The sequence below is a fragment of the Globicephala melas genome, chromosome 9, assembly GCF_963455315.2.
Source record: "Globicephala melas chromosome 9, mGloMel1.2, whole genome shotgun sequence".
Taxonomy (NCBI): domain Eukaryota; kingdom Metazoa; phylum Chordata; class Mammalia; order Artiodactyla; family Delphinidae; genus Globicephala; species Globicephala melas.
In genome coordinates this window covers 20062567-20088800 of record NC_083322.1, presented here as the reverse complement: position 1 = coordinate 20088800, position 26234 = coordinate 20062567, and the positions used below count along the sequence as shown (strand labels likewise).

General features: G+C 52.5%; 1 protein-coding gene across 4 annotated transcripts in view; it reads right to left on the bottom strand.

Moving 5' to 3' along the window:
- Window positions 1-26234, bottom strand: part of PLXNA4 (plexin A4) — a 608317-nt gene that overhangs the window by 363326 nt on the left and 218757 nt on the right. For all 4 annotated transcript variants that reach the window (XM_060305298.1, XM_060305299.1, XM_060305300.1 and 1 more), the window contains one exon: window positions 9973-11225. In XM_060305298.1, coding sequence (XP_060161281.1) covers window positions 9973-11225 — 1253 coding nt within the window. The remainder of the gene's footprint in view (window positions 1-9972; window positions 11226-26234) is intronic.

The window sequence follows — 26234 nt, the reverse complement described above, 5'->3', positions numbered from 1 at the left end:
CCAATTCCAGGATCAGGGAACCTACTGTCAGGATGAGAGGCTGCTCTGGGACAGTGCCTGCTTCCTTTTCTTCTGTCCAGGATAAGCCCTCCACCCTTCTGTGATCTCTGGGAGGAACTACCTCTCCCATCCCGAGGAGGCCCTTGGCTAGTCATCAGAGTGGGATTCCTCCTTTCCTGGGCTGACCTATCCCAAAGCAAAGTGAGAGCTGAAGTTTAGAAAAGAAATACAAGCTAGGTGAAAAAGAAGGTGGAAGCCCATGAGGTGCCTGCTGACGTGGAAAAGAAAATGTCTTTAGATTCATGCTCAGCAGTCCTTAGATTCATGTCCCAAACATCTTCCCACTAATTAATTACGCACGCACGCACGCACGCACGCACGCACGCACACACACCGGGAGCTGACCAGAGCAGACCTCCGCAGTGAATTTCACATGTGGGATTTCTTTATAAAGGGAGATATTGATCAGGTAAGTGTAGTAGCTCATGTCTACATACAGACCCCAGATGTAAATCTCTGCGGTACAGGAAGATAACGATCTCCCACTTATTGGGGCCAGATGTCAAATAGAACCGCTGACCCCAAGGTGTTCATCAACGCACCAGGGTCTGATGCCCACTGTGTATGGCTCTGTGTGCCGTCTGATGGCAGGGCAGGAGGGAAGCAGAGAGAGCCTTCAGGGAGGGAGGAACCCCGTGGGGAGGCCCTGGTTGGCTTGAGGTTACTCTCATCAGAAAGCCTGTTACTCCATAAAATAGTCCCACGTGCCTGAGTGCTCGTTTCTGTAACAGAGAAAGAGATCCCCAAACTTGGACGGTACCACCCTCTGACTGCTTCACTGTCCTGCATAAACTTTCCTCCCGCTCTTATGATTTCTAACCCTCCCCGAAGCTCTGCCCATGGCCCGTGCTGACCCCAGGTGGTTGAACTCTCTTCAAAGATGGAGAAGCCCCGACAGAGGTGAAGGTCGGCCCTACACTTCGGCTGTGAGCCCAGACGTCAGGAAATGAGCGGGAAGGAGGCCTCCTCCACTTAATCACTAATGCATTATCTCAGAACGGTTCTTTATTGTGTCTTTTTCAATGAGATTGTAGGGGGAATGAGTGTGCAGAGACAGAGAGGGGAAGCCAGCAGACCACAGCCACAGTAACCTAGTTAGACCAACATGTTATTGAAGGGGCTTCATGAAAATTGCCTCGGGGTTGGAGAAAGAACGCGACAAATCGCACCCAAGATTCCCAAGAGCCACGCGCCCTGTTTCCAAGCAACTCAAAAGGGTGGGTACCAAAATACAGGTCATCTACGTGGTCACTCACTCATCATGATAACAACCTATCCTTCTAATAGGAAACTAATGCCACTAATTTGAGCTGTTTTCCCAAGAGACGGGCATTAAGCCCAGCACCCTCTCTGCAGTCCAGAGTGTAACCAGTAGCGAGCCGTAGCCATGCACCGCTCCTAGGAGATGCTGAGCATAGCGGGCACAGGATCCCAGGGACTGAACCCCTGACCTGCTCCTCATTAGCTCAGCTGCCGAGAGCCCTGCGTTCCTCCCTCTGGTGAGGACTGAGGGCCACGACACCATGACTGGAGATACAGGCAGGCCAAGCAAAAGAAACAGGAATGAAAATTCCCTAGCCCAGTTCTGCAGGTGACCTCCGTGATGGGACTAGTCCAGAAGCCAAAGCTGGGCCCCTGGAAAAGACCAGGGAAGGCCTTGGAATGGTTCCAAGCAAAACCCACTCGGGTGCTGTCCCTTTCCTTTTGTACCTTAAGCTTCAGAGGTCCCCAGTGGCTGCCTGTCAAGGGCAAAGAAATCCCACCCAGCCCATCAATCCCACGTTCCCACTTCTCTCCCTGTCTACTGCAGACAAACTCAGCTGCCACCAGGACTGTAATTGGAGCAGGGCACACCACAATGATTAAGTCTGTGTGTTTTCTAGCGGGCACTGGGAAACAGTGGTCCCGATGGCCAGGCTGAATTATGGGGTAGGTCATTCCCTTGTTAGCAGGAATAAATTTTATTAGCCCCACTCTCGTTGCTGTGCATCTTCCCCTCTTTGCTCCTCAGGCCCGAGTGTGGGTCTGGATAATGTTGCCTGCACGCAGGATAAATCAGCTGAACAAATCCCATTATATTTTGGAACGCTGACAGAGACACAGTAATGACACCGAGACTGGGAAAAGATGTGGGCTTTCTTCTCCCCCGCTGATCCCGTTTCAAACACATGGACAGCATGAGGGGCCCCATCCACCAGGAAAAAAATGTAAATTGAGAGGCCGAGTGGAGAACTCCGCGAGTTGTCTTTTTTCCTGCTCTCCACTAACTCTGTTAATGAAATGAAGCAAGCGCCGTGTGCCAACGTGTAGTCATTCCCTTCTGTCTCACAAAAACTAAGGGGCACGTGAAGGTGACAGCAGGGAGGATCTGGCTGGAGATGTATCCTCTCCTTCAAAGGCCTTAACTTAGCATTCATAACACGTGCTGGATGGCAGGGAAGGCGGATGGGGCACGCTCCAGGCCTGGGATTCTGAACATAACATCTGGGTTAGGTACAGCCCAAATCTCTCAAAAGCAGGTATTGGTGAAGGAAAAATATCAGTATGAAATCACAGCAATATTATTAAGTCTCTTTCTGTCTCATCAGGTGGTTACTGTAACCAAAGGAGACCACATTGATGATGCTATGAGATGTTTCAGTGTTCTACAAATATAAGGTGCTCTGTGACAATCATCATTTATTAATGTCTCTGCATTTCTCTTTCCCTAGGAGTCTCAGCAGACTTTATTAAAGGGATATTGTTTTATCACCTCCTTCTAGAAGGTGAAATGTATAATTTAAAGCAAAAAGGAAACCGCTCACCAGCTCAGTGATCTCTCACAAGCTGGACCTGGCTGAGACTCAGAGGCCCAAGCTCCCAGGCCAGCATCCCAGCCAAGACGCCACCCTGTGAGGATGACGGGAATTAAAGGAAAGGCCCAGAAATGAAGATCTGGATGGATAAGTCAGGCCAGTCTGTGTGCTGACTGAATGAGAGGCCTGGCTGCCAATCTGGGCTGGGCTGTCGCACACCATCTGGGGCGGGGGCGGGGTGTGTGTGTATGTGCGCGAGCGTGTGTGTACACGGGAGAGAAATCTCGCTGTGTTAGCTGCTGTGTGTAGTGAGGGAGGATAAATCACAGAAAGAGGGAGCCTCAGGGATGACTGTGCACAGAGTGTGAGTGTAAGTGAGAGAGTGAAACACAGCAGAGAGAGCGACAGACAGACAGAAATGACAGGGAACAGACACCATGAGAAAGTGATTCATATATCCAGAGCAGAGAGGATGCGTGTGCACACGTGGGTGCGTGTATAGGGGTGCACGCCTCTGTGCAGGGCTTCATGAAGTTGTTCTCTCGGTGTTAGGACACGGCATCACCGGCCTCACATCCTAAGCGCTGCTTGGTAAACCCCGCTCTGAGGTCGTGGCAGCTGTCTGAGTTAATGGTCTGCAGATGTGATTCCTGGGTCTCGTCACCCTCCCTGCTGGCCCAGTGGGCTCCAGGGTGGTGTCCTGGGAGGTCACGCCCAGCCTAGGAGGCCAGCCTCAAGCCCTTCCTCTCATCAGGCCCAGCACATCACCCAGGGCTCAGCCACCATCCTGGACCCCAAAGCACCACGTGTGGCTGAGATGCAACTTTAATCGCAAATTCTGCGGGCCAAAGAGAAAGAGGTGGGTGTCCTTTCCACCTGAATACCTGGAACAGGAGCCATCTCAAGGGGAGGGGGGAACTTGAATAAAGACAGGGTCTGTGATACAGCAGCACCTCCCAACCCACCGCTAAAACACAAGTCTGGAGTGTGGGGTCAATGGGCTGTGAGGGGTGAGGGCTTGGGCTGATGTGGAAGGAGATTTGTGATGTGTGCTGTCACTGGGACTTGAGTGTGGTGTATGCGGTGCATGTTTAATGGCCGCCGTGTGTGTGTGTGTGTGTGTGTGTGTGTGTGCGCGCGCGCCCACGTGTGTGCGTGGTGTGTGAAGTGAACTGGAGTTGAGGAAGGAGGGATGGGGGAGACAGGAGCAGAAGTTCCTGGTCCGAGAGAGGACTTTCGCTGAGCAGAAAGAGAAAGGCCTGCTTCGCGCCACAAACAACAGGACATACCCATCCAGTCAGAGCTGCACTTCCTGCTGACAGGAAAAGAAAACAGCCCGAGCAGACGGGCAGAAACCGGCACCCGGAGCCTGGGGTGGCTGCCTGGCCATTCCGGATACGCACTCTGGTGGAGTTTCAGGATCCCAGGCGCCAGACCGAACGGCGTGACCATCCAGGCTGGGCTGGGAGGCCAGCCCGCGTCCAGGGGGTGACCCTGTCTCCTCCCAGGGCTGCCCTGCCGGAGAGCCATGGGTATGAGTCACAGCAACAGCACACACAAACGGGGTTCTCCTTTCCCACTCCCCGACAAAAAGCTCGGTCCCGGGTGCCTCTGTGAACCCTGCGAGACTGAGCAGGGCCGGTGAGTAAACCCTGAACTCAGGCAGGCCCCTGGCCTGGCAATGGCTCTCCGTCAGGGGCTTCTGGAAATGTGAGGGGTTTCCTAGTTCCCGCAGTGACTGCGGAGCCCAGTGCCACTGGTACTTCGTGCTGCAGGGCCCAGCAAGGCAAACGCCCTGCAATGCCAGACGGCCCCGCGCCGTGAGTCATCCCAGCCCAGGTGCCACCGCTGCGTCATGCAGAAACACCAGCGGGAAGAGCACCTGGCTGAGAATTAGGATGCAGAGAAGGCTCTAGTCCACCAACTACATGACCTTCAGTGAAATACCTGACTTTTCCGTTTCTCCACCTCCTCAACTGGACAGGATGTCTGCCTTTCCTATTATCCTGAGAACTGCTGAGAGAAGAGGAGGCAATGAAGCCCTTTGTCAACTGTCAGGCACCACACGGACTCCCCAGGGGGACTGTGGGGCGGCTCGGAGGGCACCACCCTCTGTCCCCGCTACCGAGGCTGGACAGGTGTGAGGCGGTCACTCAGGTGACAGTCTCCGTCCCACGGACCGACATCTTCTAAGTTCCAAGTTCGAGTCTTGAGGGGGCGATTAAGCAGCTGATTTTTGCTCATCCAGGCTTCTCAGCACTAAAGATGATGCTGCCTGACTCCTACATCCGTTTCTCAACTGGTTCCAAACTTAGGGAAGACTTAAGTGGCGTTCCCGTCACACAGGCTGTAATGACCCGCTTGGATGCGTCCCTCTCCTGGACTCCTAGGCTCCTGGAGACTGATGTCATGTCATGATTCTTGGCACCAACCAGGAGAGGGTACATTGCCAAGGGCCTAATGAGAGTTTCATCCATTCATTAACTCATTTGGAGGCAGAAGGGCTAGTGTCCTGTGAGGTGACCCCAAAGGCTGAAGAAAGGGTGAGGAGATATAGATAGCCATGCCCGGGGGCCTCCAGGACACCGGGCCTCTCAGCCCGCATAGAACACAAGAGCCTTGGGCCTCAACAGCACAGCCTCCAGCCCAGCAGTCCCACTGCAGGTCAGGAGTGTCGGGGCTCCCAGAAAGGGGCTGAGAGCTGTCGCCCTGGCCTGCTCAGGGCCGTGGCACACGACAAGAGCCTCAGGCTGTGAGCTCCTTGTCTCAATTGTCACTGCTCTGCAGACAGAGGGTTTGGGGACCCCGGATAGCAGCCTTCCAAGGCACCAAAGATAGAGACCATCTCAGGGTTGAGCAGCAGAAACAAAGAAATTACATCATTATTCTTATGCCCACCCTGGATGCTCACCAGCAAAAGGCCTTAGGTTGATCTACAGTCTCCCAAGTCCTAAGACACACTTGGAGGAGCCCTGGCTGATCCCTCTAGGACCCTCCTTCTGCACAGGCCCTCCTGAGGTCCTTAGAGTAATTTTCAGACGCCAGCCCATTTGTTCTTGGATACCTCTTTCCATCCAAGCTGGGAAAAAACAGAACACAAGAAAGAATGGTAGGGCTTCCCTGGTGGCGCAGTGGTTGAGAGTCCACCTGCAGGTGCAGGGAACACGGGTTCGTGCCCTGGTCCGGGAAGATCCCACATGCCGCGGAGTGGCTGGGCCCGTGAGCCATGGCTGCTGAGCCTGCGCGTCCGGAGCCTGTGCTCCGCAACGGCAGAGGCCCAGAAGGCAAAACTAGAAGTTGCTTCCATCCGCCCCTCCCCCAAGCACCAGCAAACACCTGGGCTGCTTCCCCAGCCTCTACACCCAACGCCCACTCCAGGATTTTCCTTTGCAACATGCGCTGATGTTCACAGGGACACAGTCCCAAGAGGAAGACACTCCTGGCCGGCTGGCCCTTATCTGTGATAGGGGCTCAGCCAGCCTCTCTGGTTCTCCTGGAATAAAGACAACAGGTTGCTCCCTGGGGGCCTGCAGATCGAGGCTCCAGGTTCCCAGCCCAAAGCTTCTCCCCGCAGCTGGTCACCAGGCTGTGGGCCACCACGTGGCTCCACCAACGCCCCATGCATGGCAGGCTCCGACCCCATTTTCCCTGAACACAGCCAAACACAGCTGGGACCTGGTGAGGGGGTGGAGCCTCAGGGCTCATACTACTACCTGCTCGGAGTCCTGGAGGCATGAGTTCAGGGGAAGGAATGTGAATCCCAGGAAATGAAGAGACCAGAAAGGCCTGAAGAGCACCATGGAACAAGCATTCTAGCTTAGGGAACTAGGACAACAGGAGCACAATAAAAATGAGTCACTGGGCAAAAGGTACAAAATACCGGATACAAAATAAGTCCTGGAGATGTAATGTACAGCATGGTGACATAGTTGATAGTACTGTATTGTATATTTGAAAGTTGCTAAGGGAGTAGATCTCGAAAGTTCCGATCATAAGCAAAAGAATGTGTTACTATGTATGGTGATGGATGTTAATTACAGGCTCTTCTGGTGATCATTTTGCAATATATACAAATATTGAACCATTATGCCGTACACCTGAAACTAATATAGTGTTACATGTCAATTATATCTCAGTTTTAAAACGAACCACTTTTCAAGCTCTTTGGGTTGTAACTATGACAAAACCCACAAGGGACACCCAACCCTACAAAAAACAAGTCCTAAAGTCAGCCTCCTGGGCCTCATGCTCCCCTCCCCCACTCTCCTGCAGCTGAAACGCCGCAGGACAGAGGCCACCTGAGAATCGGTTCCCCTTCCCAGGCCTCAAGGGAATCCTGGACTCAGAGGCAGAAAAGAACTCTAGAATTCATCTCACCCCTCCCTGCCTCAAGGTAAGAAGGCAAGAAGGAAAGGAAACCAACGGTCTTGTGAATGAATGAGTGCAGGAAAAGCTGGGTTTGCAAACACTGTGCCTGTGAGGGCTCCTCAACGGGGACACCCAGGAGCCTGGCCTGCGTGGTCTGAGCTGAGGCCAAAAGAACCGTAGCCAAGCCCCAGAGCAAACTAACTCGAGTGTGGGCTGAATCAAAGGAAACTGATACTGTGCATTAAAAGCTGGTGTGGCCTTTTAGACTGGCTGGGGAGACAGCCCCAGCCCTGTGCGGAGTTTCTGGCCTCCTCCTTTCTGCTCTCAGCCCTGAACTTGCCTCGAACTTGAAAAGGCTAATTAAAGCCCAAAGAAAAATCAAAAGCTTGTTATCTGGCTCCATTACTCCCAGTCCTGGCATTAGCCTGTCTTGCAAAGCTGCCTTCCCTCTGTTCTCTCCAAGGCCGCCAGGCGGATGTTAGGACCTGCAGCTCTGCAGACTCCCGTGATGAACTTTGCTTTTTGTACTGTGGCAGGGAGCAAATGCTTGCCCATGGGCAGCCAGGCTGATCTCCGCAGCTGATTTTACTCCCAAAAGCATTGCCCGAAAAGACAGGATTGGAGCAAGTTTTCTGCAGCAAAAATAGCCAATCTCTCTGGTCTCAAAAGAACTAGCTGTTTAGTAAGCACACAGCATCAACTTGCTATTTTCTAACACGGGTGTATATGTGAGTGCTTGTGAGGGTATTTCTTGTGTACGTGCACATGCATGTGTGTAGGAGTGTGTATGTATGTGCATGTGTGCAAGCGTGGTGGTGAGAGGCAAGGGGGGTGGTGGTTCTCTTCAAATGCGGTCTCTGCTCTTCACTCACAAATTCTATGACCTGGGGCAACTCATTCAAGTTGTTGGGCCTCAGAATGAAGGTAAAGACCAAGGGATCTCTGGGCACCTTCCCCATGCCAACACTCTTAGGGCATCTCCCCAGGGACCTACGTCTGAGTGTGTAATATACATACACAAAGCACAGCACCTGGCCTGTCATTCACTGCCTTCATGTGGGAGCAGTGCATGACCCCCAAGTTCATAAACTAGTCTCACAGACTCTCCTGAGTGGATCACCTACTGCCCAAACCAAAGCCTCCAAAAGACATGTCACCTGCTAGGGCTCAGCAGAATCAGGGGACTCCCCTCAATTCCCTGGCCTGGAAATGATGGTCAAGGTGTTGCTTCCTTCTTTGGCGCCTGGTGCCTCTCCCATTTCCTTTGTGACACTAGGGGTCTCCTGGCTTTCCAGAACCCCCAAGAAGAAATGGCATCTTTTAGTATCAGCCCAGGTAACTGGAAAACTCATCACTAGAAAACAGCCTGAGCCTAAATGCTAGGGCACCAAAGAGAAACCTTGGGGCACAAGTGAGTTCCTTCTTTCTCCTCCCTCTCCCCTCCCCCAAATCCCACTGCCCGGAGGAATGGCCTCACCGCGTGCTGGAGGTGTGGGTGCCAGTGCCCTCTGAGGTCTGCTTGGCATGAAAAGAAACTTGCACTTCTTAAATCAATCCAAGTACATTTTCCTAATATGGAATTCCACTAAAGTTTGACTAGGAGTCAAGAATCACATCCATGCACGTGCATACTTCTACCTGATGACTGAATTGTCCTTTCTTCTCCCTACATTGAGACTATAGGATAGATTTTCTCCAACTAGGTTCATAATTTTTCAACTGGACAATAAAAAAGAAAAAGGGAAAGGAAAGTGACACAGGGCATAGAAGATGCCAAGAGCTGAACCTTCCAAGTCACGTTAAGAATGGTTGAGGAAAAAAACAATGAAGATGAACAGAAGTCAAGCCACAGAAAGGCAGGTGCTTTTCACATTGGGTCACAAGTGAGTTATGTTGGGAGAGGCAGGAGGCTGTGTCTCCCGTGGCACTGGTGGTTGCCCAGCAGTTCTGAGGTCCGGTCTGTCCCTCAGGGCTCACGGGCCCTGGGCAGGCCTCCTAAACCAACCCTTCATTCTCCCCGCCCCCTGGTTTCCTTCAGCCCTCTGTCACCCAGCACTGCTCCATGGCTGCTCTGGACACGTTTCTTCCATGAGACTGTGCACACAGAAGATACTTGATAAATAGTTTTCTAAGCAAGCTTAGAAAACTGTTTTCCCCTCTCTGTTCACTGGACTCTCACCCTACTTCTTCTGATCTTATTTTCCCATTACCTAAGGATACGCAAGGGGCCAAAAACGTACCTCTCCTGAAGTTCTACATCTACCCCAAGTGTAAAATGACTGCCTCCCTACTCCCAGTACTGGTTTTACTCTAAGCTCTGCCTCCACCACCTATTGTTTTTATTCTAAGCTCCCAGGAGAGTGATTTGCAGCATGGTTGGTAAGAAGGTGGGTACACCTCTCAAGTCACCGCATACGACAGCGCAGCCTTCAAGAACGGCTGGTGCACGTGGCATCTATGGCACACAGTTCCGCCTATTCCAGCCCCTCCTCTTACAGCCAGTGAGCCAACCAGAATAGAGGAAAGTGCCGACAGGAAATCTACATTTAGCTCCAGCTCTGACTCTTATAAGCTCAGTGCCATGGTCACAGCATGCTTGAGCTGGTGATCATCCGTGTCCAGTGAGACCCAGAGGTGGGATATACTTGTCTCATCTACAAAATGGGACAGATGATTCACACCCCATGGAGGCCACAGCCTAGGTCTCGACACCGTGCCACCCCGGCCCACAGGCCCTCCCCGGACTCACCGCGCTGCTGCAGGGAATGTCCTTCACCTTGAGCCAGGCCAGGTCCAGCGTGCCCTCGCCCCGATAGCAGGACTGCAGCCGTTCCTTAATGCGGTCATTGATCTGCTTCAGGACGAAGATGCACAGGGCCGACTCGTCCAGGGATTTCATTTTCCGCTTCTGGCCTTTGGAGAAGACGGTGAAGAGGAGGTCGTCCTCTGGGCGAACCCCGAGGGTCCGGGCGAGCACGGCCCCAGCTTTGGACAGGTAGGCGGCCTGCAGCAGGCGGTACTCCACCCCGCCATGCTCACAGCCAATGGGGACCTCCACGTAGGAGTTGAAGGCCGTGTCCTCCTTACAAAGCCTCACGAGCTTGGACGTATAAACCTGCTCCTTTGTGGTGGAGCCAGGGGGAGACACCATCTCAGGCTGAAGCGTCAAAAAGTAGACAAAGTTGCCGCTGCTGAAGCCGTAGACGTAGTAGATATCAAAGTCGGGGATGACGGTGAAAGTGTCCGAAGGAATCTTGATCATCGAGGCCACAAACTCATCGTGGAAGACATATGCGAACATGCCATCCGCCTCTGAGTTCTTGGTCAGTTTCCGGCTGGAGATGGTGGGGAAATACTCCGGCTTCCCGTCCACAGCCGTGGCAATGAAGAGCTTGTCATCCAGGTTGTTGTAGGAGACGATCACCCCAAAGACAGAGCCACTCTCGTTGACCCCCGACAGGTAGTGCTCCTTCTTGTGAAAAGGCTCCCCCAGCTTGAAGAGGTCCTCCAGCCTGAGGAGCTTGCAGATGCCTTGGTACAGGCTCCCGCAAGCAATCAGCCTGTTCTCCTTGTAGTCTATCAGGAGCATCTTGTTGACATTGTTGGTGGTGGTCAGGGGCTCGTTGCACGTCTGGACAATGCGGGGAGGGTAGCACTTGGGGTTGTCCTCGTCCGGCCCAGTCTGGTGGGTCACCAGGACCTTCAAGTCGCTGGAGAGCTTGTAGATCCGATTGACGGCCCCCACATAAATGTGCCCTGTCCTCTCGTCCACCACCAGGTGGTTGAAGCTCTCGGCGGGCTCCCCGCGGAACGTGACAAAAGACCGCTTCTGGGGCAGCAGGGGTGGCTGCTGGGGGAGTAGAGTGGAGGAGCCCATCCCCACCATTAGGAGGTGGGAGAGCAGGCAGGTCCAATTCCAAGGCATGGCTTTCATTTCAGAGATGTGTCCTCGGGTCACAGTCACACTCAGCACAGCAGTGTCGAGGGAGGAGTGCAGGCTCCCTACGGGGGGGGAAAGGAAAGACGTGATGCTGGTTGACAAAGGCAGAGGCTTAGTTTCACCCCACAGCTTGTCTAGCTGGGCCCTCAAAGCATCCTGCATACGCTGAAACAGACCTGCAATGGGGGACGCTGGGGCCAAGGGAGCCAGTCCCCAGTGTGTGGGTATGAGTGCCCAAGCTGGGGGGCAGCAGGAGGGCACTTCAGTAATAGTACTAGTAATAATATTAGCAACAGTAACGACAATGGTAACGGTGATGATGATGATGATGCCCCCAGAATGGCTGACTTTGCATCAGCCGCTGTCCAGCACCTCCCAGAGACCCTCATTTCATCTCAACAAACCCTTCAGTGCGGGGCATCTTCCACCTGCCCCTCCAGATCTGCTCTCCACCCTTCTCCATGCCCAGGAGGCTGACCTGTAGGGACTATACCTCTGCAGGCTCCTTGCCCTGGGGCCTGGTTAGGTGCAGCCAGTGGGGAGAATCAGCCGAAGCCCAGTGGGACCGGGAGAGGCTAGGAGGAGGGGAGGGGGGCTGCAGGTCCTGTGAACCACCTCCTGCCTGCCTCCCTTTGGTCCTAGGGGAGGGAACGGGCCTCAACGTTCTCGCCCCCAAACACTGCCCTGCCTCTAAGGAGGCATGTGTCAAGACCCCCTCTATTAACCTTTGCGCAAATGACCTGATTTGTATGTACAATGCTTCCTGCTGGGACCCTGACTAGCAGCCTCGCGATATAAGTACTACTGACACTCCCACCTTCCAGCTGAGGGGAGTAATCCAGTTTGCACAGCTAAAAGCCCTAGAGACCAACTGAAACCAGGACCAGGACTGTCCAAGTCCATGGCAGACTCTCATGCCGTCCTGCTAAAACATCTCAGTTTACCCCAGCCAGGCACAGACGGGGACGTCCACCAGTGACTGTTTACGCACAGAAGACTAGTTCAAACAACCCTTTTTTGGGGGCTGTCCATTACAGCCCTGGCCCTCTGGGTCTGCACCTACTGCAGGGGAAGCTTCTCCTTTGCACCTCCCCGCTGCTGGACGGCGCATGAGGCCAAATTAACAACCCACATCCCGGATCCCTTTACTCGGAGGCAGCCACCAGGTCCTCTGGGTGCACTGCCCAGGTCTGAGCCCTGATGTCATTTTGGGTTTTTTTGTTTTGTTTTGTTTGTTTGTTTTGTTTTGTTTTCCAGTACGCGGGCCTCTCACTGTTGTGGCCTCTCCCATTGCGGAGCACAGGCTCCGGACGCGCAGGCTCAGAGGCCATGGCTCACGGGCCCAGCTGCTCCGCGGCATGTGGGATCTTCCCGGACTGGGGCACGAACCCGTGTCCCCTGCATCGGCAGGCGGACTCCCAACCACTGCGCCACCAGGGAAGCCCCATTTTGTTTTTTTTCATTTTTTTAAAGTCTTTATTGAATTTATTACAATATTGCTCTTGTTTTTTTTTATGTTTTGGTTTTTTGGCTGTGAGGCATGTGGGATCTTAGTTCCCCGACCAGGGATCAAACCCGCACCCCTCGCATCGGAAGGCAAAGTCTTAACCACTGGACCACCAGGGAAGTCCCCCGACATCATTTGAATGAGGCAGGTCTTGGCCGCTGCCCAGGGTGAGGCCTCCTCTGAGAGGTTTTCATTAAAGGCAAAGAACAAATGCTTTAAGAAAAGTGGTCAAGTAAATAAATACATAAATAAATAACTCCCCGTGGAACAAAATAGCTTTCCATCCTAATGGTCTCATTCATTTCTATGCAAGATGCTTTTCTGCGTGTGTTTCCAGAGGATGGCTTCATATTTCTTCCAGTTTGGGAGAAATCTGGGCAGGAATGGCCTACATCTTATTCGGAGACATCTCAGCTCTGTGGAATTTCTCTCATTTCCCCCTCCCAAACAACTCAGAAACAAGGTGATGGAAAGAGGCAGATGGCTGAGTCAAAGAAACCTATCTGCCCCTCCCACAAGCAGAGAGAGTACAAAGTTAGATGGAAACCAAGAGAAGAAAGAAGAAGGAAAGCAAAACAAACACTTGACATTGTCAGCTAACAATGACACTGACATTGACATTGACATTTTCATTCCCAATGAAAACCACAAACGTTCTCAAGAAGACATCAGAGGAGGGAAACTGGCACACCCACGGACCGACAGCAGTCTTGTGAGTGGAGGGCCTTCATCTCTTCCCCGACATGGCAAACGTAGGCTTAGGGCACATTCCAAATGAGCAACACACCATGGATCCAAGGATGGCCGAGGCTGGACCAGGCCCTTGAAAAACCCAGAGTCAGGGGGGCAGACACTGCCAGAACCTAATTACTCAGACGGTGAAACGTTACATGACGGCCTTCGAGAGCTCGGGTGAAGACAGCTGACCTCTAACCCCGGGCTAGGGAGCAAGGAGAAGGCTGTGGGAGGCCTTGGAGAGGCGATGGCACTTGGGCTGAGCCGTGAACTTCGAGAGGACCCGCAGAGCTGGAAAGGAAGGGCAGGGGTCCATGGAGCCACGGCAAGGGCATTTCAACCAGGGTGCACGCCAGGAAGACTCTGTCTGGAAAGCAGGAGGAGATAGGGCTGGAGAGGGAGCCAGGACCTCGTCAGGGTGCCCCTGGGAGGTCGAGACTAAAATGCACAGTGCTGAGGGAAGAAACTTAAAGGCAAAGAGCTCAGCCCCCGCTCCCAGGGAGGAGCCTCCGCGCTCCTGTCGATTTAGCCTTTGCCTAAAGAGCTGAGTTTGGAGCTGAGGCCTGTGAGCTCCGTGGGGGTAGTGGCGGGGGGGGCTGCCTTGCCTGCTAGTGTGTCCACAGTGCTAGACCCACACCTGACATGGAGGAGAGACTCAAGAACTCTTTCCTGAGTGGCAGGAAGAGGGGCTGGAGGCGAGGAGAAGCATCAGCACCTGTGCATCACTCAGGGGACCCCGGGCCCCAAGGCAAATGCTGGCACACCCATTACCTCACTCCTCAGACAACTGTTCGCTGGGGTCAGGAGTGTCTGACCTGCTTTTCAGGTGAGGAAACTAGCTCTGCAAGAGCATATGGCTCGTAAGTGGCAGAGCTGGGGTTGAAACCCAGCTCTGTATCATTGCAAAGCCCGTCCTATTTCTAGGAAAGCACAATTCCAGAGCCCTCAGAAGTCCAGTTTAACCCATGTAAGTTCCCACACACACAGAAATCCCGGGACATCACCCGGCAATACCAGCTCTACAGGAGGACAGCAAAGCCCCTGGGGACTCCCAGGGCATAACCTCACAGGTCATGCCCATCACAACGGGCACAACTATTTCCCTCTGAAAGCATAAAGGGCTGGAAAGTGCCTGGCACAGGGCTTCTCCTGGCCTGAAGTAAGTGCTTCTTAAGTGAGAGTTGTTGGTGTTGACAAGAGTGAAAGAAGATGAAAGGATTAGGATCAAAAAATGCCCGATGGGGCTTCCCTGGTGGCGCAGTGGTTGAGAGTCCGCCTGCCGATGCAGGGGACACGGGTTCGTGCCCCGGTCTGGGAAGTTCCCACATGCCGCGGAGCGGCTGGGCCCGTGAGCCATGGCCACTGAGCCTGTGCGTCCGGAGCCTGTGCTCCGCAACGGGAGAGGCCACAACAGTGAGAGGCCCGCGTACTGCAAAAAAAAAAAAAAGAAATGCCCGATGGCATCATCTCCATTAGAGTTATGAGGGGTCAGGAGGTCGGGCTGGTTCATCATGAATTGCCTGTGCAAATCTAAATATCAGAGAAGAATCTAGAAGTTTTTGAGCTGAAAGAGATGGTCCAGTTTGATGATTCCCAGTCCCTGATTTTAGTGACGAGGGAGCTGTGATCCACAGAAGTTAAAGGACTTGCAGGAGGTCGCAGAGTGAGTTCATGGTGGGGATGGGATTAAGCTCAGGTCCCTGGACTCCTAATCCCGGGCTCTTCCCATGTCTCCTGACTTTACCTGAACCCGCTTCAGCACCTGCTCCCTGGCCTTTGTCGGGAGGAGCCCGCTCTTTGGGTGCCATATTCTCTGCTGCCTAACACAGCTCTCAGAACACCACTGCCAGCAACCGCACTCCAGCAGGGCTGGTCATCCTCACTCCAGACAGGCAGGTGCGCGTCAGGCCTCAGCCACCGACCCTCTGGAGGGAACTTACGGCCGTCCCTGTACTGGAACCTGCCGAGCCCCGGGAAAGTGTGCCTGCCACACCCCGCCTCACTGTACACACTCACGGACCCACAAGCCAATCAACAGCTCTCTGCTTTGCAAGAGGCGAGACGAGGAAGCCTGTAATTATAAATTTACTGAGCAGAAAGGTGCCAGGCCTCATTCTCCATCCTGTACTAGGCACTGAAAGGAGACACAGTTATGCATCTCAAACACTCGTCACCCTCATCTGGGGACGGCGAAATTACTGTGCCTGGAGGGGGGGAGCCCACAGAAAACGATGACGTGTGATAGGAATAACCAGCCTCTCATTCTACACACCACGAGAGAGACGGATTAGCAAACAAACAAGACAAATGGAAGAGAAGGGGGAGCTAGCAGGGATGTGGGATTCAGCTTGCCTCACCAGAGACCCCACCGGGCACTGCCACAATGGTGAGCCAGCTGCAGCCCTCCTACCCCAGCACGGGACCCACAGGTGAGCAGAGCTCCCTGCCCCTGCCCTCCAGGGCGGCCTGAGGCTCTCCGTCCTGGCAAAGCTGGACTTCTCCAGTGGTGTCCGTTCCATCTATCCATGTAAGTGATGACTCAACCTAGGAAACCCTCACTGAGATTCCAGATGCCATCCACCATCTCTCTCTCAGGTCATCATTCAGCTGTTTTTGTGTTTTGTTTTGTTTTTTTTAAGATTTTTTTGATGTGGACTATTTTTAAAGTCCTTATCGAATTTGTTACAATACTGCTTCTGTTTTATGTTTTGGTATTTTGGCCGCGAGGCATGTGGGATCTTAACCCGCGACCAGGGATCGAACCCGCACACCCTGCCCTGGAAGACAAAGTCTTAACCACTGTACCGCCAGGGAAGTCCCTCATCTGGTTTTAAAACAAAAGTATCAGAGGTAGCATTCAGCCCAATTCTGACTCTTCAAGGCACGTAATGTAACCGAGTCACCCCAAGAGGGCCCGGAAGGACTCACTGAACTAGGTAGGGTGGGAAAGGGACGGGAAGACAGAACTGAAAGTCTCTGAATCAAACCCAAACCCTCTTTGAAATCAAATTTTAATTCTGAATCATCTCAGGGGACATGGGACTCATTTTTAGAAGCTGATCATCATTTTGATTAGAGAAATTGGGGCTTTGTTTTGTGTGGCAAGTGGTGAAGAGCTCAAACTAATTTTCGTGAAATAGCATCATCTTCTCAGACTCCTGAGTGGCAGAGAAGTTATTATACAGTAGTTTAAAAATAGCAATGACCTCACGAAATTACTTTAGAGTTTACAAAGTGTTTTCATATATATTATCTCATTCTGACTGTACTGTACGTGGCAATGCTGTTAGGTAGAAGAGGCATTTGTAAGTATACGGCCTCTACAGATAAGGAAACGTAGGCATGAGCAGGGACAGGTCCTGGCTGGGGTCACATCCAGTGAGAGCGTGACTTGGCAATCTGTTCGGGTCTCCCTCGGTGGCACACGGTACCTTCCCTGACCCTCTGGACAGAATCCTGTTTTCCTCAGGACGTTTGCCATGGGATAATAGAACACCCAGAAAATGTCTTCTAGGATGATGTTTCAAAAGATAAGTCATAATCCAGCATCAGTCTAGTAACCTGCGCAGGTTACAGGTACTTTTTTAATGAAATAAAATAGAAGAGAAAAATGAGAGTAGGTCACATTTAGGAAGGATGAGACTTTTGTGAGGCTTTTGTTTCAGCCACGTATGTGTATGCACGAGTGTGATGTCAGTGTACTTCTTACTGTCGGTCACTGTGATGGTGAATTTGATGTGTCCACTTGGCTGGGCCATCGTGCCCAGATATGTGGTCAAATATTATTCTGGATGTTTCTGTGAGGGTGTTTTTGGATGAGATTAACATTTAAATCAGTGGACTTTGAGTGAAGCAGACTCTCCCCTAAAATATAAGTGTGTGGCTACCAGATCAGGTGAAGACTGCATAGAACAAAAGCCTGACCTCCCCAAGGGAGAGGGAATTCTGTAGCAGAAGCCCTTGGACTTGAACTATGACATGGGATCTCCTCTGAGTCTCAAGTCTGCGGTCCTACTCTGATTTTGGACTTGGAGCCTCCATAATTGCATGACCTAATTCCTTAAAATCAATCTCTCTCTCTCTCTCTCTCTCTCAATATATATGTGTAGTTTCTGCTTCTCTGGAAAACTCTAATACAGTCATGATTTAAAAAAAAAAAAATGGGGGCTTCCCTGGTGGCGCAGTGGTTGAGAGTCCGCCTGCCGATGCAGGGGATACGGGTTTGTGCCCCGGGCTGGGAAGATCCCACAAGCCGCGGAGCGGCTGGGCCCGTGAGCCATGGCCGCTGAGCCTGCGCGTCTGGAGCCTGTGCTCCACAACAGGAGAGGCCACAACAGTGAGAGGCCCGCGCACCGCAAAAAAAAAGATTTTTTTTTTTAAAAAGGAAGACACTGTTAGAGATAGTAGACACCTGTTGTTTTTGATGTTGTTTTTGCTACCATTCATTTATCCTCTGGGAATCCACCCTTTCACCCCCTTTCAGCCCAAAAGCGTCTGGGGAAATTGACTCCACCCCTGGTTCAAGGGAGGACACATGACCCGGGCCCAAACCAATCAGCACAGAGCAAGTGCAGGTCACAGTGACTAGTTTAGGGATGGGTACCTGGTTGGATCAGAATCTCTGGGAGGCAACAGACTTTGGATGAGTGCTGAGGAAAAAGTCTTAGGTCTTCCATTGGCTGTGGCCTTGGAGAGGGGTGGGCTTAAGAACTGCGGACACCATCTTGTAACCAGGGGAGTGGGAGTGGGGGAGGGGAGCCTGAAGAGAAGGAAGTTAAGTACGAAGAGAGCAGAGCTGAGCCAGGGCATAGAAAGTCCTGAGTCCCAGGTCCTGGTGACATCACACAGATGTCTAGATCACGTGCACTGAAGCCACCTCTCTGCTTATACTTCCTGGCTACGTGAGCCAAAAATTCCCCTTTTGCATAAGCCAGTGAGGGCTCTGGCATGTGTTAATGAAAGAATCCTGACCCATACACAGAAAAATCCAGCCTTCCAGCCAAAAGAGTAAGGTGTCTCTCACCACATCCTCCCTAATAGACTGTTCTTTCACAAGAAGAAGCATGCCAAAGAGATCTCAGTGTCCCACTGCCCCAGAGATAAACTAGAATTTTGCAAATAGTGCGGCTTTTTCCAGGTGAGTTTGGGTGTGTGTGCGTGCGTGCGCGCGTGTGCGTGTGTGTGCGTGTGTGTGCTGACTTTCATAATCCATCACGATGCTCCCCTGTCCGCTGGGCCTTTGCCTCGAGGGCTGTGCTGCCAAGTCTCCTGGGATGCTCTCCACCTGGCCATGCCTCCGTGTCCTCGGCACAGGTGGTTTCCCCTGCCCACGATGACCACCCCACTCCCTCACCTAGGGCCTCACCCTTCCAATGAAGCATGTCTGACCCTGGCCCTGGTCTAGGACAGCCCCCACTGCGTGTCAGTCCAGGAACTCAAGTTAGTCTCACATTCTACAACCACAAGCGTCTCACATTCCACAAACGCTGCTATATTTGCCCACTGATGCTCCCTGCCATCTAAAAAAATGTGAGCTTCTGGAGGTCAGAAATTACTATGTATTTTTCACCACTATTCTCTTCAGTTCCAAGCCCAGAGCTTGATATATGGTCGGTATGTTGGGAATACGTGAAGGAACGGATGGATGAATTATGAATGAATGAATGAATGAATGAATGAATGAAGAATGACTAAACGAGGAACGGATGACGACCTCACAGAAGAGTGGATGAGGTGGCAGCTGGGATCACCCACAGCTGAAGTACCAAGTAAACCTTGGTGCTGAGCCACGGAGCCCAAGCACACAATGCTGATTTTACCCTGCTCTAATCAGGGCTTGTAGCTACTTAAAATAGCCACTTTTGCCCATTAAAAGCATGACTTCAAAGGCAACTGGGAAACTACATCTTTCAGACACAATTTACAATGAGAACTGCCGGTCCTCCAGCTGGAATAGCATAACAGGTTGCCTTGCATCCACAAATTAGACTTGAGAACCACGGCCCTACTCAGCAGAGCACATCAGCGCAGCCTACGTTGAGGAGAAGAAGGTGGGCCTGGAAACAAAACTGCAGCAAGGAAAACAGCGCAGGAGACCCAGTTGCTGGAAGTCAGGATGCATTTGTTCATCCGGCCAATGAGTGTTGATGGATCACGTACCACGAGAGGGGTTCTCAGCTGGGTGCAAGGGCTACAGACACTCCAAAGCAGAGGACAGTAGCCCTGCCCTCCAATGGCTGAGGTCTCTTACTGGGTCCTGTAGCTTCCCCTCTGAGGTCAGCCATAGTCACTGGCAAGCTCTTCCGAGCTCCACCTCCCAACCCCTCCTGGTTTCCTAGAAACCAGGAGCCTCATTCCCCTTAGTCCCCCTGACTGGGCTGCACTAGAGGTAATTCATTTCTTACGCAGGTGAGGCCAGGGGACAGGAAGCTAGCTATCCACCAAAACTGTGTGCTTCCCCACCCATGCAGCTGCTGGTGTAAAGCTGTTGATAAGAGATGGCTACCAGCTATGGCCTACGCTTCTCGGCCTCTCCGTTTCCACACAGTCTCCAGGTGTGACCGCATGACTGGTGAAGGAGTGTCATGGTGACGCTTCCATCCCAAAGCAGGTAAGAAATAGATATGTCTTCTCTACAGATCCTTTTACCAGCTGGATAAACAGAATTCTGAGGCCCTGCAAGATGGTGGAGCCTCAAGATGGAAGGACCCACCCACTAACCACAGACATCCAGGTCAGACAAGAAATAAACCAGTCCTGGGACAAGGCTCTGAAATGGTGAACTTGTGTGTCCCAGCAGTTGGCACCACCCTAACGAACACAGGCAGAAACGCAGCCAGCACGCCGCCTATCAGAGCCGGATTCTAACCCGAGGCCGGGCACAGTGGGGCTCCACTCCTGCAGTGCCTCAGGCTGACCCCAGGGAAAGTCCTCTTCAGGTGTCAGTAGCTCCCTCCTTGTTCCCAAAGCCAGACCGCAAGTTGCCAAGGCCAGAGAGGTGGGAGGTGGCCATGCCGATGTCTGCAGGGGAGAAATATCTTCATGTTCCTCCGAAGGGGTCCTTCTGAAGTTTGGAACCAGGGAGGCACTGTGTGTGTGCAGCTAAGGGCAGTGAGGGGACTGGGGACACAGCCCAGGTCTCCTTTCTATTTCATCCAGGAAACGCCAGCCAGCTATTGATCCAAGCCGGCAAAATGGAGAGAGGCCTCTGCGGGCTCCCCACTCCAATGGGAAACCTACGTATTCAGAAGAGCACCCTCCGCAAGTAACCAGTATTTCTTCTTGTCTGCATTTCTCACTTGAAACTCTTGGTTTCTAGAAGTAAGAGCCATGAATTGTGACTTTCTTTCTTTTCCTGGAGGATTATATTTACACGGAACATCTGTGCCTGCCTTCTGAAGCCACGACGGGCATGCAGCCCCACGTGTGCTTCACTACCTAGTCCTGGCCTTGGCTGCCACCCTCCTCCCTGTTGAGGTCTCAGAAATGACTGCCACATTCATAAGAGGAAAAGTGCCCCAGGGTGTGGGTGTCACAGTGCCACCCATCACTACCACTAGGGGAAACATCAAGTCAAAGTAACTGTCCTCCCAAGAGGAGGCCACAGCACTGTGACTGGACAGTCTTACGTGCAGGAGCGGGGACCCAGAAGGGTCAGCCTGGCCGTAACCCAGCACAAAAGCAGAAGGTGGCCACAGCCGGGGCAGGTCCATAAGCCCAGGAGTCAATCCCTCCAGTCTGCTTTCCCTCTGCTTCTGCTCTTTGGAGCAATGAGAAATGTGACATTGGTGGTCGGAGGAAGGGCTGGAGAAGGGCATAAAGGATGGGGAAAAGGGAGCCGTGGGGAGCCGGGCACAGGCTTAGCGTCCAGCCGCCAGGCAACCAGCCTGGGCCCTGGGAAACTCAGCACCAAGCTCAGCTACTTAATCCTTACCTTCCAGTTTATTGGAGAGGGCTGGGGGGACGTGATTACCACGGACAGAGCTTTTGCAACCAGCCTGGAAGGAGCTTCTGCAGGAGGGTGAGTCAGTGAGCCACTGCCATTCAGAGATTAGGTCCACGCCGGACCCCTGAGGCCCCCATCTATGGTTTCCCCTCCCCCAGGCCTCCCTACCCTTGGCCTTGAGGGAGCCCCCCAGGGTGCAGAACCACCTTTCCCTGGCCAAGTCTGCTGTTCCCAGCAGAGACCGAGTGGGAGCTCCAGCGAGCCCAGGAAGCCCAGGAAGGAACTCTATTATTACACTGCGGCAGCCCTTTATACTCCAGGCACTGTGCTCGGGCAGGGGAGTCGCTAAGCCTCCAAGTCTGGCTGTGAGGCTTTGAAAACACAACGCTCTCAATAGCAGCCTGGGCTGGGAGGACAGAATCGTCAGCTTCCTTCCAGCGTCTCATTTAAAGAAACCAGCCAGCCAGGAACCGGGGGGCAGATGTACCAGCCGTCTTGGCGTCAGTGTGGTCACTCTCTTGCACCCTAGCCCTTGGCCCGGCCGGTGAGAAATGCCCTATCCAGGGGATTGGCTCCCAGTATCTTCTGAGGGTCCCCACTGGCCTCTGCAGGTGCGGAAATGGAGGCACATCATGGGAAGACGCTCAAGACACCCCAAAGCTGTGGCAAAGGCAGCATCTGTTGTCACTTTTGCTGCCCCAAGACCTGGGTGGACATTCGCGTCACAGAGAAGGGGCTTGGGGTCCACCGTGTGCTGGGACAGTCATCTATCCGTGCAGCCCCGTCTCAGGTGTATGGCCCAGGGTGAAGTGGATGGAAGACTTGCTTTGCTAACTGATCTTCATATGGAAAGGAGGCCCTCTGCCGCTCTCCCAGCCACCCAATCCACCACTCCCCTGGGCCTTTCCATCTTCTCTCCCTGGACTCCCAGCATGGCACCAGAAAGCAAAGCCACGTCACGTGGGCTTCAGGCTAATGAGCTCCTCTCTCTCGAGGCCCTTCTCTCCTGCCACGGTCGTGGGAAGAGGGAGGATATCCTTCGTGCACAGTGGTTAACGTGTCGGCCACAGGCACCCATAAGAGCCTCCCCTCTCTGAATCACAGCAGCAAGGATGCTACGGGTATCAGGAAGGGTCCTGCTTGCTTGATGCCTCAGTTTCCCCATCTGTAAAATGGCATTTCTGGAAATAGGGTGATGAGTCAAGGGAGATCATTATGTTTCTTTTTGGGCTTAAATCTAGGAGGAGTGAGAGTGAAGCATTTCAGGCTTCATGGAGCACAGGCTGACGCTGGTGTGGGGAGGGTTCCACTAATGGCCTTTGCCATGAAATGGTGAGGATGACAACACCCGGGGAGGGTGTGTTCACTGCAAAACACAAGGCTGGTGCTGAAGCCTCTCTTTCCAGTCTCTTTGCATCCTCCCCTCAACTGGCTTTGTAGCGGCTGAAATCTAAGTTGTGAAGAGCCTCGGGAGAGCCCACTGCGGTCTAGTTCCACGACCTGCCCCCAGAGAACGTGGGGCATGCAGCTGTTAAGCGAGCCTCCACCACACTCCTTGGACCTGTTTTCTCTCTCTCAGCAAGGACTGCTGGAGCACGACACACTTGGTCCGCTCAGGCGTTGGCCCATTCACTGAGTCAGAGCCTGGGGAGCAAGTTAACCTTTCAAGGAGGGGCCCTCGCTGCTTCCGGCCTCTGAGGCCCCCAACACTCGACAGTTGAGTGAAGAATCAGCAGGAGGCCTCCAAGCTCTGAAGCCATCCCACCCACTGAAGGGCTTAACTGATAACCCATGATAAGGTGATCCTGCCTATTCCACCTCCTATCTTTAGCAGGAGAAGGAATTTTAAAAGGAATGGAAATTCCCTTCTTTAGATTGGTAGAAATCTCTAAGTAAACTTTTCTGACTAAAAAAGGTCAACAGGTTTGGAAAGGATGCTAGAAGCAGGTTGATAGGGGGACCCAGCTGGGAGCCCACTGCACTCAGATCCTTGCACTCAGCATCTCTCCCGGGTACCACTCTGCTCCCAAAATGCCTCCCCACCCCAGGCCATCACTGCCACCCCCAGCAGAGCAGACCTGCTTCCCACAGCCCGGCCTCCTGCCTTCCAGCCCACAGGGTCTTCCTGAGGGAAGCTGGTGATGCCACCAAATGGCAACACCATGAGGGAACAGGCTATCTGGGGCACGTCTGGGCCAAATAATCGCACTTCTGCTGTCATCTGATGTGCGGTGGGAAGGCTCTTCCTCTCCCCTGTCCCCTACTTGTCCTCTACCCCCTCCCTTTCGTTTTCAATTCCTGGGAAAATCAGGAAGTGAACAGTTGTCTCCCTTGCTGGTCTATATTCATGCAATTAGTGCTATTTAATTCCATGATGAGCCAAAGCTCAGAAAATACAAAACATATTTCAGCTGCATGCCGCGAATCTTGGCAGAAATCTTCCCTGCAGCCGGAAGCAGAACAGAGCTATATTCACTCCTTTAAAAAAAAGGTTCAGAATCGACTGCAACAAAGTTTGGGGGCCAGGCACTACTACCTGGAAATATGCAAGGAGCTAGCAGAATAGGGTATTTTATATCTTAAAGTTTGGAAATAATCTCCATCACCGTGGCAACACTGAATTTTAAAAACACTTAGTATTGATCAAGTAACACTAGTATAACGCGTCATTCCTCCTAAGGAGGTGGTTCTAGGCTCCCCATCCCCTCCTTATTCCCATGGGCTTTAAGTGTTTGGGTCCCTACCAGTGGGGACCTGTGCCACCCTGTCATCCTACCTTTCCCACTTGCTGGGCACACACCTATGAATCAAAGGACCAAGGAGACGTGTGGTTTCTGGCAATGAATCTCAATTAACTAACACATTCCAATCTCCCAACTCCTTTGCCCCTGCCCAACCCACTCCATTCTGCTGAGACCTCACTCTATTTCCGTATTTGTGCCAGCAACATACGAGCAGGGAGCAGGAAATCTTAACCCCCATCCTGCCACCATTTCTCAAGTGAGGCACAGAATGGTGAAGGCCCTCCAAGACCATTCTCCAAGGTGCCCGTCACTGTAAAGAGACCACACAGCACAGTCCTCAACAAGACAACCTCTGCCCCACATCAATGCCGGGGCCTCTCGCCAGCACTCCTGCCGGGACTAAGTCCCTCCTATAGCAACCCTATGAATTGGCCATGCCGTCCTCCTTCTCCAGGTGACAAGAATACAGAGCCGGTGCTAATGCTGGAGGGCCCGGGGCAAGGCCAGGCAGAGGAAGGAATCCTGTTGGACGCTGCTGACACCTCCTTTCAGGACCTGCTCAGAAGCTGTGTCACTGGGGGCACAAGAGTCCAAGAGATGAATCTCAGGCGTGACAGAGTGTCGAATCCATTGCAAGACCCAGGAGACGTTGAAGTAGACTCTGCAGCTCTTATGAGTCTGCTCTGCACATTACTCAGTGGACGGAAACACGCAATGCTCCACACAGAGGGGAAAACACCTGCCAACTCTGGCCACCTCAGCCTCTTACACGGCCTGAAATTCCACCACCACCACCTCTTGTTTGTGGGTTATATCTTGCCTTCCACGTGCTCCTTCATATGCAGTCAACACTCATGACTCCAAAAATATATCTATCCCCATCCAACCCATTATTATTACTGTTCAGATGGGGACACCAAGACTCAAGAGAATTTCATTAAGTTGTCCAAAGCTCTGCTCTTCATATGTCCACAACTCAGGTCTTCTGATGAACCCAACACTTTCTTGTAAACCACAAGGCCACCCATCAGAGTCATCACTGAAGATCGTATGTCAAAGCGGGATGGGGGATAAGTCTAGAAGACCCCATGACCAATGCAGTGGTTAACTGGGAGGAAAGGAAGGCCTCCTAGCCTATTACAGTATAAAAACTAAACAATTTTGGACTGTCATCACCTCCATTTACCTTGATGTTTTGCATGTGTTGGGAGAGGACCCTTTCCTTCAGCCCAAGGAGGTGGCACAACTGGACAAGTTCTCGGTGGCCAAGGGATGACATAAGGGGCAAAGTAGCAAGCGGGGAGGGTGACCCAAGTTCATCCCTTCATTCGTTCAACAGCACGTGTTCAGCTCCTACAATATCAGGAACCCATGTTCCAAGGGTGCACAGTGACTAAGACAAAAAGATTTTGATGTCACAGAGCTTACATTTAATAGGGAGAAGACAGACAGTAAACAGGAAAAAGTTATTTTCAGATAGGGTAAGTCCTTTTAAAAAAAAAAAAAAGGATATTCATTTCATACAGAGTAACTGCGGGGACAGGGCACTCCCTAGCTGTAGTGGCCAGTAGAGGTGTCTTGAGGCTCGCAGGGAGGCTAAACAAGGAGGAAGCCAACTACGCAGCGATTTGGGGAAAGAGCATTCTAGGGCAAAGGCAGAGTGAGTGCAGAAACTCTGAGGAGGGGGCAGACTTGGCACGGAAAAGGCAGAAGGCTGAGCAGCCGGAAGACACTGGGCGAGCAGGGAAGTGTGAATAATGGGGTCTGAGGGAAAGGTGGGCGGTAGATGACAGAGGGCATTCAAATCCAGGGGAAGGAACGGGAATTTCATTCCAAACGGTATGGGAAGCCATGAAAAGGTTTTAAGCAAGGAAGTAACACGATCAGTTTATCATTGACAAACTCAGTGTGGTTCCAGGTGGAGAATGATTTGTGGGTGGAACAGGAGACCTGCAGGAGTTCCTTGAGGGGTGATGGCGGCCTGGCTCACGTGACGCAGGCGAAAACAGGTCATCACTGCTCTAGTAGGGCTTGCTGGTGAATATGGAAATGAGAGGAACATTCATAACACCTCCTTGATTTTGGCTTGAGCACCTGGGTGGATGGTCGTGTCATTTTACTGATATGGGGGAGGCTAGGG